At 42.2% G+C, this 15,638-nt stretch overlaps 1 protein-coding gene across 3 annotated transcripts; it reads left to right on the top strand.

The window, feature by feature from the left end:
- The first annotated feature begins 1,334 nt into the window (after nt 1-1,334).
- LOC110991239 (uncharacterized) lies at nt 1,335-14,176 on the top strand. Of its 3 annotated transcripts, none has more exons than XM_022256536.2 (11): nt 1,335-1,485; nt 4,822-4,896; nt 5,513-5,650; nt 5,998-6,128; nt 6,442-6,609; nt 8,016-8,773; nt 9,337-9,404; nt 9,949-10,324; nt 10,823-11,025; nt 11,512-11,820; nt 12,721-14,176. In XM_022256536.2, exons 1-11 carry the CDS (start codon nt 1,363-1,365, stop codon nt 12,850-12,852), a joined length of 2,481 nt encoding a protein of 826 aa, XP_022112228.2. In that variant the 5' UTR covers nt 1,335-1,362; the 3' UTR covers nt 12,853-14,176. The 3 variants fall into 3 exon arrangements, with proteins under 3 accessions (XP_022112228.2, XP_086990757.1, XP_022112227.2); XM_087134631.1 differs by having other exon boundaries at nt 8,013-8,773; nt 9,340-9,404; XM_022256535.2 differs by having other exon boundaries at nt 8,013-8,773.
- Nucleotides 14,177-15,638: the final 1,462 nt, after the last annotated feature.

Genomic DNA, 15,638 nt, shown 5'->3' with positions numbered 1-15,638 from the left:
AAGTTTACCCAGAAAGTATACTTATTATTAATCATTTGGAAAGCTCAGTGCAGTAAATACTCTCGCCTGAACCATTATTCATGTTGACAGATACTTTTAAGCCAGTTAATTTCATTAAAAGGTTCTTTCCCATTCACTAGGTTCCAACTGTCGATGATATAAGGACAAGAGCTATATGATATTTCAAGCGACCCTAAAATTTAAAATGATTTCTGTTCTTTTAATTTTCCAGCAGATCGGGTGGTTCTGGCAAAAGATGGATACGCTGCCCCCAACACATTTGTTTCTTATATGTCTATGCTGTGAAATCTTTCCCGCATAAGGTGGGTTTATTGGAAGGGGAATTAACTATTCAATGGGTTTTATCATAAATTAATATTTTCCATTTGATGCCTCCAACTGCATGAGCAAATAGTTGCAACACAAGAGGACTGGTCTCGGAGTTTTGAATGTCTTTTTTTACTTCTAATTGTGTAGCTGGTGTTTTTTATGAAACATTTTAAAGTTAAAGCTAATGGAACACAATTTATCAGCTTTTTTATAATGTGGGCAAAGTGCAATTGAATTTTAATCCCTAGTAGGCAACAATTAAAGCTGATATCATGTGACCAATCCATGAGTTATTCCTCCTAGTTCTGAGGATGTCCGATTTTCCTGCCACGCTTTTGGCATGCCCAATAGGCTATTCTTCCAGTAGGCCTATCATGTTGTTCCGCCATTTGTTGTACTTAAAACCACTGCTGAAACGACAATATCACCTTACGAGAGGTCGGTGTCATAGCTAGTTTCAACTAGTAAGCGAGAACTTGTTGGCGAATCTAAGTTGGTCTTAAGACTGAATGAGATCCAACAGTCACTGGTTTATACACTGGAACACGAAAATGGAAGGAAAGAATTAAATGAAAGCGAAATACGTTTTAATGTGTATTGCAAAGGCCTGAGAAACTTCTATTTTTCTGCATTTTTCAAAGTGGGAGCGTAATACCATTTACGGTAGGCTTGACCGCACACCTTTCATACCTAATTTACTTGGCTACGGCTAGACATACACTGTAATACACGCACCTGTGGAAGCTGTTTAGGGGCGGCTTCCGGCAAGATCATGCACGTGTACCCCTGCCCCCAACCCTTCCCTCCTCCCCACACCCCATTTTCAATTTTGTATGTACTGTATACACTTTATATATTCCCCTGTGTCATTGTACTTGTTTCTCTTGTTCGCCAAATAAATAATAACAATAATTTCAAGGCATAGCCAAGTTCAGATATAGATGCGGCTTGTGTGGTTGAAAACGTCACGCAGATGAGAGGGCGCCACCAATGCACAGACGTGTGCATTGCGCCATTCCAAATTTGATCAAAATGGCGGACACTCGACGACGCCGTGAGCCACGACGCCGCCAAGACGACATTGGGGCTGCTGAAACAGAGGAAGATGGCGAAAATGTATCTGTTCAGAGCGACGCAGAATCTCACTCAGATGCCGTAAGTTAGAAGGGAGTGTATTCGCTCAAACTTGAAAAAAGGCAGTTTGAAAGTAGATGCCCAATATCCGGACCAAAAACGTAAAACGTGAATGATATGACGTGCCTTACCGTGTCGTGCCTTTCTACCGTAGGGCCTACCTACCCCAGGTTGGACGTTGTCTTCATTTACACTACGACTGACCTCCAGTGTAAAAGTCCTCCTACAATGCGAAATTTTTTGAAACAGTTTTTTTCTCGCATTTTTACTTGGCGATAATGCATGGCGCAGACAGCGCAAATGTCGTTAAAAGTAGGCCTACATGTACCTTGAATCCCGAATTCCATAATACTAGGCCTAAATGCTGTGTGGAAATTATTAAATACACCCACAGACAGCACATTTTGCAGGAAATTTTATGAAACTTCAAGCTTTCTGTTGCGATCCATGAACGACCTACGAATACGGTCATCTAATATTACCTGATTACTAGGCCTAGGACTCATATGCATTTGCGCATGTGCGAAATGGCCTCCACACTCGGCCGACATTCTGTCAGTTGGGCCCTATGCCATCTAGAGCTAGGTCTACATGTAGGTCTTCCCTCCATTGGAAATATGTGGAGATGCCGTAGTTTTGGAGCCCGTTTCCGACAAGGCCTAGCTTACATGTATCTACATGTACGACTTCTTCACGCCCACAGCTCTTCTGCACACGCGTAAGGGGCTGTCGGTTACTATGCATTTCGCACATGTGTAAGTACGCGTACTAGATGAACATTGAGTGCGATGGAAAGCAAAATATATTGTCCGCAGGCGTATTTAGTAATTTCAACACAGCATTTATGGAATTCGGGATACAAGGCACTTGTGAACAACACTTTAGCTGTCTTCGCCCGGTAAAAATATGAGCAAAAATGTTGAAAAATTTCAGATTGTAGGGGTACTTCTATACCCTGGACATTAGTTGCAATGCCATGTAGATGACGTCTAACCTTCTACCTACCTACATCATGTGTCTCTACTAAGTGGATCGTTACATTACATATAGTAAAGTGACAACGGTCCTGAAAAATTCGAGACTCACCAAAAATACCTTTATCACCACCTACAGTAGCATGCCTAGGCCCTTCCTTAGGGCCTACCAGTAGGCCTACATGTACATAGGATTGGTTACTCTATTATCATGGTAGTTATCACACTTCCCAATCGAAATAAAGATTGCTCACTCACCTTCCTGAATTATCCTATCTTTGTAGTTGTTTACATGCAACTCTTACTTTTTAACTTGATTCATAAAATTTTGTTTGTGGTTCAATTTATTTTCCTCTTCGATAGCTCAGAAAATCTGTGTGCCCACCGCATGCAAGCGGAGGTGGAGTCTCTATTATCAGATTATTGCAGTATCGAGAAACGGTTTCTACGATGGCCTGTAAAGCACTTTGTTTATGAAGAAATAAAGATAAAAAAGATGATTTTGTTTCAGAGGAAACAAACTAGCCTCATTTTATGATACTGATCCATTTTACCTGTAATTGATTCCATTTTTCCAGTCTCCTCAAAGATGCCAAACGCTGAGAAAACAAGATGGGAACAATTGCACTACATCACCTTACTTTTTTTAATCCGGAAAGGAATGACTTCACTTTTTTCACCAGAACTTGTTTACCCCAATCTTAAATGTAGCAACAACTTTGGTGGACTCATTCTTTTATCAATGTCCGAAACAATTGATAAAAATGTTTTTTTTTTTAGTTTTAATTCTCCAAGAGTTATAACCATCTTGTTAGACCTGAACTATTTTATTCAAAATTTGTGCGACAAATTCCAAATGTCCATTGCAAATTCTTCAATTTGTATTAGAAAAGCAAAAAAATTTGCGACTATAATGCTAAAGTAATTATTTGCTCATTGCCTTGGCATGGAGGGTAAAAGTATGATTGATGTAAGTTTATTATAATGAAGATTGGGAGTGCACTTTATGCATGCAAAAACGTTTTTCAGAGCAGAAGTCCTTATTTTAACTCTGAAAAACTGGGCATTTTCGCAGTTAAAATGTACTTTTAGACACCTTTGGCCATTTCGAAATTGACATCTGGCAACCCAGCAACAGATATCCAAGGGCAGGGTGGCGTTATAAATAACTTAAAGAGATAGATGGTAGGTAATGACAAACTTGATCAAGGAGAATTTACAAATTTTGGAAAATTTTCATATTTTACTACAAATTGTCAAAACTTATGGAAACATTCAGAATTTTTCTCTCTTTTTCAATAGAACTTATCCTCAGGCCATAAATTATTGCTTACCTGGGCGAATATTGCCGATTGGGAAGTCACTGGCATCGCAAAATTCAAATTTTTCCAATACCACGATAATAGAGTTGGCATAATGATATAGGAACAGAGTGATATTTCCGATTTCAAATTCTGTCAAAATCCAACCATTTATGCTTGACACACGCACAACACTTAAACTTTCTGACGCTTCCACCCATTCATACATGTATATATATGCATGCCTTGATTTTGCTAGTGCAATAACTCTATGGAGGAACATGGTCCTCTAATGAAACACGCAGGAGCGGCCTATATATGTAGTCAGGGCATAAGACAAGTTGACCATGATGTTTGGGAGTTCTACCAATGACCGTTTCCTGGTCAACACATTTTGGGAAGAGGAAAAATCCCAAATTGCCTTGGGTCTGAATTCCATCTCGTATATATGAATTTACAGTGACAGTGTAAACTGGAATCAAAGGAAGCTTTGTCAACATAAAATGCATGTGTACATGTAAGTCCTTCAAAATGGCTCAAATATTTAGCAGCTGTGCCAGCAAAAAAAGCATACACATCTTCACCAATTTGTGGTCAAATAGCCATGTTTGTGTAAAGAGAAAGTATTCACAAGGGCAAAATATGCAATTACTGGAATATTGACTTACAAGCAAAGGACAAACATTCATGAACATACTGTAGCATACAGCAAGTACACACAATATCCAGTTTTGTTTGCTAGGTTGACACCAAAGAATTCCAGTGAGAGATTGCTTTAACTTGAGATATAGCAATGTTTTTTGTTTTATTTTAAAGACAAAGTACAAACTTTGTTATACAATAGAGCTGGCATGTACAGTGTACATATACACTTATATGTTTGTACATAATGTTAGTGTATGTATATTTGCTCTTTAGCAAAGATGGACTAATAGCTCCCTTTTAACGATATCGTAATCATTGTAAAAGTAGGACCAGGTGAGAAATGCATGTAACCTTAAATATTGCAAATCGCCCTTTGTTGGATAGATAATCGACATCACTTCCAAGGCTTTGTTTTCATTCTTTGCATATTTCCACAGGAGAGCGACACCATATTTGATAAAGAAGAGGGAGAAACCGATGAATATGAGAGTGCAGAGGAGGCACAAGAGGAGGTATGGAAAGCTTTCTCCCAAAAGTCATGTCCATGGCTTACGAAAGCATCCACTTCCCATAGACATGCGCTGCTGATAGCCACAGCCACAACATAGGGATGCATCCCAGGCTTAGCTGATGTACATGTACAGGCCACTTTCACTATCCATTGTCTGGGCAGGATGCAGCAGATTCCAACACAGTTGAGAACAGTGTTCCAGAATAATACGAAGTTACAGAAGTACAAAGAGTGTTCCTGGATACGCTGTAGGATATTAATAATCCTTGGTCATTGAGAAATATCAAAGAGATGTCTACAGCAATCTTGACAATTACAACTCTTGTTACGTGCGCACCCGCGATACAGAGGCGTAGTACCAAATTTGACAGCCACAATCTTGCATTGGACATCTCCACAGGAAACATTAAATAGCATTTTCAGGTTGGTTTTTATTTGGTCTAGCTGATCCTTCCCAATAGTCTCGTCCATATATTCCATAATATTGGGTGATTGGCTTCAAACCAATGAGAACAGTCATTATGTAAAGTCTCTTTTGTTACGTTTGATATGGGGTTTCCGTTTTTTTTATTGGGTTTGCCCTTTTCTTTCTCTTCGTATATTTCCCCCTTTGGCAGGGTGGTGAACCTCCAAATGACTCTGATGAAGAGGACAAGAGCCAACCGGATGTCGGGGAGGGGGATGCTGAAGGAGGCAATGAGAACGAGAACGTCAATGATGAGGAAAATCAGGCAGATGAGGCTGCAGAGGAAGAGGTCAGAGTCTTTGTGGAATAGGTGTTCACGTTTGTTAGTAGGAGCATGCTCAGTCTAGTGGTTAGAAGTTCTTTGGGTTGATCTTAAATTGCATATTTTGAACAATTCTGAATCCTCAATTATGAAGCACCCTAGGCAGTGAACCGTTGAAGTTCTGCACAAAATTGATGCATTAGACCCCATTTGAAGTGTTGGTACTTGAACTTTTCTGAAAATATGAAATCCAGTAATCATTGGAATCTTTCAGATTGGGAAAGTCCAGGTTAATTGTCCTTTGATACTTCTGTGATCGCTTTAGTAATGGCCAGTAACTGAGATAACTTGTTCCATGTTTGGTCCAATTGAAGACCGATGGCGACAAGAGACTGGATGCTGATGAGGACTTGAAGAACCCTGCCTACATCCCAAGACGCGGCCCTTACTTCATGCATGACGTCCGGTCCATGGACAATAAGGAAGAAGACAAGGAGAAAGACAGGTAGGACCCAACTAGAAGGCCATGGACACTGTGCTCGAGTACTCCTCTGACACTGAAACTTGAGTGCGCGTAATGAGGGACAATGGAAGACTCTTTGAGTGTCATCCTACCCTTGTGCCAATTCACAGGTGCTTGAACTACATGTGCAAATGTATTTTTGTGTTCATTCAGTCCAAAGTTTTGTGCTTACCCGTGCTAAAACCAGAGTGTGCAAGATGTATGTCTCCCACTAGCCCCTGTGAGTAATCCACATAGCGCAAATCATTCCAAGTGTCATAATCGTCATTCTTTCTTTTCTCTGAAACTTCCAAAGAGGCAGTAAGGAGAAAAAATTATGGAAAGAAGACAACAAATGGTTGCATGACAAATACTTTGAGGCAGAACAGGCTCCCAAGCCGCGGGCAGAAATGGTGAGCATCTATGGCTATGACATCCGGAGCTCCAATGAACCACCCAAGACTGGACAGTCAAGACAGCCAAGGTAGACCCAGATTATCCTGACCAGCTCTCCTAACAGGCTAAGGAATCAGTCAATTTGTGATACAACTTGCACAAAATAATTGTATTTTCTCCAAGAACTGTGTTAATTTTTTTTCTCAGACTTTGGTGTAACTGTCAGTTTTTCCTAATGGACATTAAAAATTATTTGGTCCCAATGTTTTAATGTTCGGAAGATCTATTCCAGCTCTTAAATCCAGGGTTCTTCCCAGGATTTTTTCAAAAGTGTGGGGGATATCTGTCCTTGTTGACTGACAAATTGCAAAGCCAAAGCGTGCTGCTCAGGGCCTGCTTAAGAGCCCCGAAATCTTTTCAACTTTAGACGCTCTCTGATGCATTCTAGAACATTTCCTGAGCTTTTCACTAGTGATTTCCTGTGGAAAAATGTTCATTGTGCAGAATTGAGGGAAAAACATTTGGAATTCACCACTGTCCCAGTCAATCACAATTATGAACGAACGGTGAGAATACTTGGACAATTTTAAGCGCACGGAATCTTCCGCTCGACCTTGACTTAACTTAGGAGTGAATGTATTGGGTCTTCCCCACAAAATCAACAAATATTTATATAAATAAGAACTGTTTGCGCTCAAAATTATTACTTTATCCATAATTTTTTCTAATTGTTGAAATACAAGAAAAGCAACAGTTTGAAGGTCAGGCTTGGGTGCGGGGCATCAAAGTTTATCTTGAATTCTGACATTCACAAATATATGTTTTGTACATGTTTACCTGCACAGTTGCCAAACCACCTAAATCTGTGTGCCCACGTTCACAATCTAAGCCTCATTCTTTCTGTGGTGTTTCTGATCCAATTCTTTTCCCAAAATGATTCCTAGATGTCACAGAAAGCCTTCAAAATACCACTGGAAAAATGCCTTCTTTTCACCGATGAAACCCCCAGAAACTTCTTGTTTTTCTTTCACCAAACTTTCATCGTCGATGAGTAGTTAAGGCATATGGTATAGGCAACTCTAAGACTATCCATTCATGTAAACATTGATGGAAATCTTTTTACATTCATCATTTCAATAGGGAGACTTGGAACCACATTTTTATACACAAAAACGATTCATGTGTACAATGTGCATGCAGTAACCCATTTTGATTCCTACTATTGGCCATGCAACGGTAGACCCAACAATATGTGCATCTGGGACGAAAAAATGGGAGAAACACAAACTGAATGCTGGCCTTGGTGGGGTGGGATGAAAGGTCATCGAGTCGGAACTGTGGTAAATCAGGAGAGTGTTCCCCAATCTGTATCCCAACACCAACCTTCCCTGCTGTGAGCGTGTCAGAGTGACGAATTACAAATCACATAGCTTAAGTTTTAGCAAAGTGCTTTTTTTAAAAATGGAGATTCAAAGAATCCCCTTTTTACAGTAGGAGAGCTCCGAGAGGCCGAAGTCGAGGTCGTCAAAGATACAACCTTCAAGAAAGCTTCAATAACCAAAAACAGCCTGACAAGGAAGATGGTTACAGTCGTAAGAGACAGCCGGCTCAGAGAAGCGAGCCAGCCCAAGAGGACTGGAACGATGAAAATGAACCTCCCGCTCCGACGGAGACCATCGGAAGACAAGACAGTTATCAGGGACAGAGCAATGGGGAAGAGTCCAATAGGACTTATGATCATGAGCGACCCTGGTCTGGGAGGACAAGAGGCCGAGGGAGGGGTCGCAGGGGCCGAGGCCAAGGGCGGGAGAGTTACGACCACAGCCGCAATGCAGTCGAGCCTGCGACGATACCGCACAAGACAGAATGGGTCAACAGCAACTCTGGTCCCAGCAGGAGAGAGCAGGTGGCGGGACAGAGGAGAGACTGGCATCACCGGCTTCCCGAGGCTGACCGGCAGCGGCAGCAGCAGCAGCGAGTGCCCCTCCAGGAGGACTTCCCGGCCCTGGGGGCTTCTCAGCTGTCCCGCAAGCAGGAACCAGCCCGGCTGGCAAGCAGGGAGACTGTAGCCCCCCAGTGGGGCAGAAAGGACAGACGAGAGCAGGTCCGGGAGAGCGGGGAAGGAGACTGGGCCAAGGCTGTGGCCAAGACAGGCAGGCAGAACGTGGGTGGGGAGACGAAGGAGAGGTCATCAGAAGGTGGTTCACTACCTGCCAAGTCACAGGGTCTGCTGCCTACCCCTTCCTCAACAGGTTAGCATGCAGGATTGAAATGTTTCAATAATTGTGAACTATTCAAGAACTCTGATTTGATAACTATGTACCAAGTTTATCTCCAATAACAGTGTGGCTCTACGCACACACCAGGTGATCAGTGTTTCACAACGCAGCAAACAGCGTGTAGCGCAGCCTAGTGCTCAGTTTGCACTTGGCCTAAAAATGAACACCATTGCAAATTTGGGAAAGTAAAGTCATTCTACATTGGCAAATTTCATATTTCAGATTTTTGTTTTTTGCATTCTTCCAAATGTACAGCTTTTACTGTGTGTATCACAAGGCAAAGCTCCTGCCCAGTATTCACAAGGTTTCCCGAATAAGGGATTTGGGCAAAAGAACACTTTTATCAACTACAGTCAACTTTCCTGGAATTAAATGATACTTTGTTCAATGCATGTCATCTTCAATATCCAAACTTCTACATCCCTCTGCCAAATTTGAAAGTAAAGAACTTTTTTATCTGTTACATTTTGTTGCACACTATTTGTCGCTCTCAGAATTGCTTACAGTAAGTATCTCTCTTCCTTGTGTTTGTCCAGAAGGCAGGACAGAGTCACCCGAAGACAGCAACCAGTCAGCAGACAGAATGCAAGCTGACAAGAGAGAGGTATGCCTTAAATAATCCTTAGTGCCCAGTATTCACTAAAATTCACTAAAACAAATCACCCACCTTGGAATGTTTTAATTTGCTGTGCCTTGTAGACCCCTGCCACCATTTGATGTGACATTGTATCCTAATTGATGTGTTAAACTGATTTTATGTGAGGACATATTTTCAGTTACTGCAAAAACTTTTTTTTTTTACTTTGCCATAGGAACATTTCCAGATAGTTTTCATAATGTAATGTTGTTGACAATTGCAATCGTACATGACAGTCCCAGTGACATGGAAGCTGGGAGATACCGAGTTGAGCAATGGCAGACATATTCGGTATTTCCATGCAATTTATTATTTATTATCCAAAACATATGTGTGCTCAGTGCACATCTAACAGACATCCTAAAAAGGCAACCCATTCTGATTTCCCTAGATCTGGCATGGTCTGGTTTTAAGAACCAAATTGCAAATTAACACAAAATTGCATGTTTCAACAGCTTTCAACTGTTATCAACAGTTGCTTACAGTCAGTTTTGTTTTTAACCCTTGACAGCCCTTGAAGCCTAAGCGTTACTCCTCTCAACGGCAGCGTCAAGCAGCTGATGCCCCGCCCATTAGCCAGGCCTCGGCTGTAGTGCAGCCACCCAAGTTTTACCAGGGCGAGGCCACAGGCCCGCCCCCTGGCTACAGTCATACCCCACCGGCCACTAGCTCGCCACAGCACATGGGTGGGGGCGGTGGCAGGGGTAGTAGTGGTGGGGGTGGCACACCACCTCACACACTGCAGAGCACAGCGCCGTCCGTGCATGGGGGAGCCACGCCCCCAGGAATGGGCGTTGCCCCCTCTACTCAGGCCCCACCCACCGTGATGCAAGGGGGCGTGATGCCACAGGGGATAATCCTGCCAGGAGATGTGCCCATACATCCAGGTTGGTTTCATTTGACACCAATCATGCCAATGGTACATTTTGTAACCTTTTAGCATAATCAATTTATTGAGCTGCCCTCCCCCCCAAAAAAAGTTCAGATTTTTCAACAAGAAAACAAACATCAAATCTTAGGGAAATTGAATTGAGCACTGTAGGGAATCAGTGATGCTAATTTTAAATTCATAATCGATTCTAATCCATCGTAGAACAAAATTTCCTGTTGTCTTGGTCAGTTGTCTTGCAGTTGTCTTGGCTGAAAAGGAAAGAGCAGATTGTGATACCAAGTCAAATATTCATGCCGTTCATTTGCAAAAGAGGAACACATGTCAACCCTCAAGCAAATTTTTGTGACTTCATATTCAGTTCGCTTGCGCATTCCCCTGAAGTAAGAACCGGTCTTTAGATTGCACCTTCTGAATACAAAATACACAAACATAACAGCATTTGGAATACATACAAGTGTTTCTGTTAGTAATTTTGTTTGGGGTTCATGTCCAGGCATGCGACACCCCTCGCCGACTCACATAGCCAATCCCCCTATCATCCACCCGGTAGCGATGAGGACACAACAGCCCCTCCCCCAGCCTGGCTTTCCACCACGTGCCCATTTCATGGTCAACTACGGAGCCTCACCTGGCCAGCAGTACCAGCTCAACAGCCCCCCCGTTGGGATGCAGCGGTTCCCCCAAGATGCTGTACCAGTGAGTATCCAATGTTGGCAAGATGCTATATCTTTACGATCCTGAATTCTTGAAGGCTGTACTTCTTTAGGAAGCCTCCATATTTTGGAAAGCCCATTACCCATAACTTTTTGTATTCCAACACTACAAACAGCCAAAGGCATGAATGCAGTTCAGTGCAGCTACTGTGATTTGTTTTTTTGTCTCTGAAAAGCCACTTTACACTGAGCAGTGGAATCGGCATCACCAATTCTGAGAGTAATGAGCTTCAAGTACAGTTAAACATTGATCCATTATTGAGCATTCTCAGGTGTTGCTTTTACAGCGTACCTTTACAAGAAGTTGAATTTTTCGGCTTGTGCTATTATTGCATCCCATTTCCTTTCTCATGAGAATTGAACATAGAATGAAAGCAATGTTTGTTGATTTGTCTGTATTACGTAAATTGTACAGATTTTCTCCATTTTCCACTTGTTTTCTCTTTTTATTTTTGAATCTCCTGCACAGAACATAACGCCCCACTCCCAGCCTCCTCCATTACAGCCTGGCCCCATTCCCACCTTGCCCCAGCCCAACCAATCCCTGCCCCTCCAGGTGCCCACCATGCTTTCCCAGCAGCCCCCCACCCCGGTGCAGCCCCTACCCCAGGGGGATGGTGGTGGGGGGTCCCTGCCAGCCCCGGGGTTGGGTCAGCCCCCGCCATCACAGACCTACGGTGGGGTGACCTACTACTCCCCTGAGCAGCAGCAGCAAGGTGTGAAGCGAGTACAGGCCAAGAGGCCAGTCAACCCAATCCGCATCGAGGAGCCTCCACAGGTGAGTGTCTTTGGCATTTGGCCAATACCTTGAAGCTTGGTGTCAAAATGATCCTAAGACATTACTGGAAAAACTCCTGAAGGCACATTACGAAACATGAAATGGATGTTAACCACTTTGCGCCGGGGTTAGTTGTCAATGTTGATGATGATGGGCCGGGATAATTATCCTTTTTTCAGTATTCAAAATTCTTCAAAAATTCAGCATTTAATTTAACGGACGTTTATACCCACATGAAGTAATCTTTAGGCACTACTCTAAGCTGACAGGTGACCTTCATTGACGCACAAGTGTTTCAGCCAGGCCCGCAGGCTTGTTAAAAGCGCCCAGATTGTGCGGTGTTATATAACTTTCTTTTGGCCAGATTAGCATGCAGCGGTGCTGTGTGGCTCATCGCTGTTGGTGGAGCGCTTTTGTCCCAGTGGTAATCCGCTCGCTCGAAACACCCCAAACCATGGTATACTGTTTCAAAACAAGGCTGGATTATCTCCACTTTTGAGAGTGAAAAATGTCGATAATGCCCAGTAGCCTGGTCTTTTGTTCAGAGTACAGTCTTTTGTTACAAGGCCCTGTTCCCTTTGTCCGAGTTTGGAGACCCCGGCCACGAATATAAGGCCTATGGCTCTGCTACCGGAGCTCCCAGTGGCAAGTGGTTAATGTGGAGGGGTGGGACAGATACAGTCCCCCCCCCCGCCAGCTCTTTCAGGGTTAAGGGTTAAATGTATATGTAAAATCGCTAACCTGATTTGACCTGACCAACCCGACCAGACCTCTGTCAGTTACTAGTCCGGCCATTTAGAAAAAAATACAGGAGCAAATGCGTAATCTCTGAAGTGGGTGTATCCAATTGATAAAAACAATTGAGGTTCTGGAAACTGTTTTGACGTCCATTTCCGACAGCGATCAAAGCGACTAGAGCAGACCCAAGAGAATCAAGAGGACACCATGCTACAACAGCAGCAGCAAGATCCACCACAACAGCAGCAACATCAGCACCTGCAGCCGCAAGTAGTAGACAGCCAGACTACGTAGCGTCTGCAGGGGCCTGACTGCCTGCAGCAGACATTAGAGAATTTACCTAGGTTCCAATTTCCATTGAATGGCATACAATTCTTAACCCATACAGTTCTAGGGACACTTTGTTCATCTGTCTAGAAACTAATTTCCTGTATTAAAATAAAAAAACATTATTATCCTGTTGCCTTAAGAGATGAAGTCATTATTTTAGTATTGTTAATTTTACCCTTTGTCCAAAATAATCATATTTGTGTAACTCCCAGCTTTACTGAAATGACTAAAGGGTGGCTTGGTTCATTAATTTTTTTTAGAGTTCATGGGCATGCAAAACTATTGATGGCTTTCTCATGCATAAACGTAATTTTTCCTTGGTAACTGCTAAATTACTCATGACGTAGGTTTCAACTGCCTCCTCCAAAAGAACTAGGAAAAAGGCATGAAGTGTACTGCCTGATCCCCCCGGCCATCTTCCCATTCATCCTTTTGGGAACTGTTGCATACCAGAGAAGGTAGGGTTCAGCGAAAGCCAAGTTCAATCAGCGATCGTTTGCCATTGGTCAGTTTTTTTCCCCGGTACCTGGGATACTCACATTATTTTGTGCTTAGGTTACCAGGCTTAAATCAGCCAGCAGTTGACAAATGGTCGCCGATCAGACCTGGTCCAGTAAGTACATGTACAATGAATTGGGATGGTTGGCACCCCAGACCCTGCATCAGATTTTATACATTAGAGACGAGAAGGTGGCTGGAACCCATTCAAAGGTATGAATGCTTTACCTACAAGTCACTAATTCCCTTGTACTTTCAAAACCTTTTCACATTTAAGAATGATTTTTAACTTCCCTTTAAGCCAATAGGGTCATAAAGTTTTACTGTGAACATTTCAACCAAATTAAATGTCAGTTTCTTTCATGCTGTGAACACATTATCTGTTTGGCCCTTGTCTTCTGAGTTTAACATTTTTACTGATAATATTGTTAGTGACAGATTACTTATGTCTATGAAAATGTGCATTCATAAGTGCAACAGTTCTTTATGATTTATTCCCCCATTATTTTGAAAACCCTGCTAATGAAAGGAAATAAAGAAACGCCAGTGCACAAGATATCCATTCTTGAAGTTAACATATACCGTGCAGTTACAAGTTGTAAATAGTACTGGTGAAAGCTATCCCGTAGGAATGCACTTGACTTGTATCTAAATGGTTGACTATCCTTGCTGCATGTATACATGTGACACACCGAAAGGCGTGCGATTTCAACATTTTGTGTATTTGTGTATTAAGGAAACACGTAGTACCATACTTCAATTAATAACACCATGCTGTGGCTGCCCATCACGTGCAGGAGACAGTTTCTTTTGGTGGGGAATGTGGGTCCGAGTCGTGAGAGACAAATTTGTCCCTATAATGGATTTGACCCTTGTACGGTTTAACACGCGTGGAGTCCCTACAAAATATCTGTGGTGTATTCGAAATGCATCAGGTCAATACATTCGTGGATGAGGGTGCGACGGGCTTTTGTTCGGTGGTGTGCAAAAGTTTTTCTTGAAACAAGGATACAAGAAGGGTTGATGGCCTTGCACAAATTTTAGTGAAGAGAATAGAGTACCCAAGTGAATACGTCACGCGCACAATTAGTGTGTAAAAAGCATTAGCGCAAGAACCTGTGCATGAACCCAACGCGTGCGTACTCCATTCGTTTGCACTGCACTTTCTGGTTCACAGTGACGTCACACTTCAGTAGTCTATACGTCACACGGGGTCACGGCTAACGACGCTCAGAACATTGTGGGTAAATTTCTGCCATGCGCACGAGCCGGCTCAATGTGGCGGTTATCAATTCGATATATTTATTTTTCTTCCTCTGCTAAAACTATTTTCGCTACACTTTTAATTAGTTCATCCAAAACTGATCAAGATAACCGGTGATTTGAAATACATGTACATTGTATGTCGCCAAAAGACACGTGATCAGTAATACTTAAAAGATACATTGCCGTGATTGTATCAAGACCATGTTTTTATCATGTAGGCCTATGCCGACACTCCGAATAACGCTTTGCTAATAGGATGTGATAACCTCGCTGTTAGAGGTCGTGCACAAAGTAGCCAATCACAACGCAAAGCCGTCAGCCGTTCCCAGGCCCAGCGCCCTGTTCGGTCGAAAGTTATGCCATGTTTCAAAGTCGATAGCAGAGGTCCATATCGCTGTGGAATGTGGACTTTTTCAAGGCAGAATCAAGTGCCTCATTTTAGAATGATTGTAGAAAAGTTGGGTTGTGTGATATAATCGAACAAATACTTTTGTCCACACAAACACAACTTGATTGTCATTCTGTTCGATCATTCTATTCACGTGTTAAGAATTCGTGGTCTATGAAACGCTGAAAGAAAAATGCTTTAAGGAAAGGTAGGCAAGGCTAACGTTTCTCCCATTTGTTGAAAGTTGTCTAAATAGAAGTAAATCAACGAAATTAATGAGTCTGACAAAGCAAAGATGTGTACTCCCACAAGTCCATATTCCTGTTGTTGAAACAAGGTACAATATCATTTATAAATCAATACTTAGTCCCTCTTTAACCTTTCTGTTCCATCTCTAGGATTTGCTTTCCCTGTGTTGTTAAAAAGTCTAAACCATTTCTAGGAAGCAGAAACTTGATTCCATTTTTATGTTTGTTCTGTTCATTTTTAGTTTCTGTTTTTTTGTACAGGTGTTTACGTAATTATACCTCCTTTGTAGTGTTTTCCAATTTTTCATGGTTTTAAAGATAAAAGCTACTCAAATCTTAAGGAGTTTTCG

This window comes from Acanthaster planci, linkage group LG03, assembly GCF_054643075.1.
Source record: "Acanthaster planci isolate LZ-2023a linkage group LG03, COTS_SCS, whole genome shotgun sequence".
In the NCBI taxonomy this organism is placed as follows: Eukaryota; Metazoa; Echinodermata; class Asteroidea; order Valvatida; family Acanthasteridae; genus Acanthaster; species Acanthaster planci.
This window is presented reverse-complemented; position numbering and strand designations above follow the sequence as displayed.

Excerpts from the sequence above, each read along its gene's own strand:
- LOC110991239 (XM_022256535.2), top strand. The coding sequence starts at position 1,363 with ATGGCGGACACTCGACGACGCCGTGAGCCACGACGCCGCCAAGACGAC. Across the intron at positions 4,897-5,512 it reads CAGAGGAGGCACAAGAGGAG|GGTGGTGAACCTCCAAATGA; the intron begins GTATGGAAAGCT and ends CCCCTTTGGCAG. Across the intron at positions 5,651-5,997 it reads ATGAGGCTGCAGAGGAAGAG|ACCGATGGCGACAAGAGACT; the intron begins GTCAGAGTCTTT and ends GTCCAATTGAAG.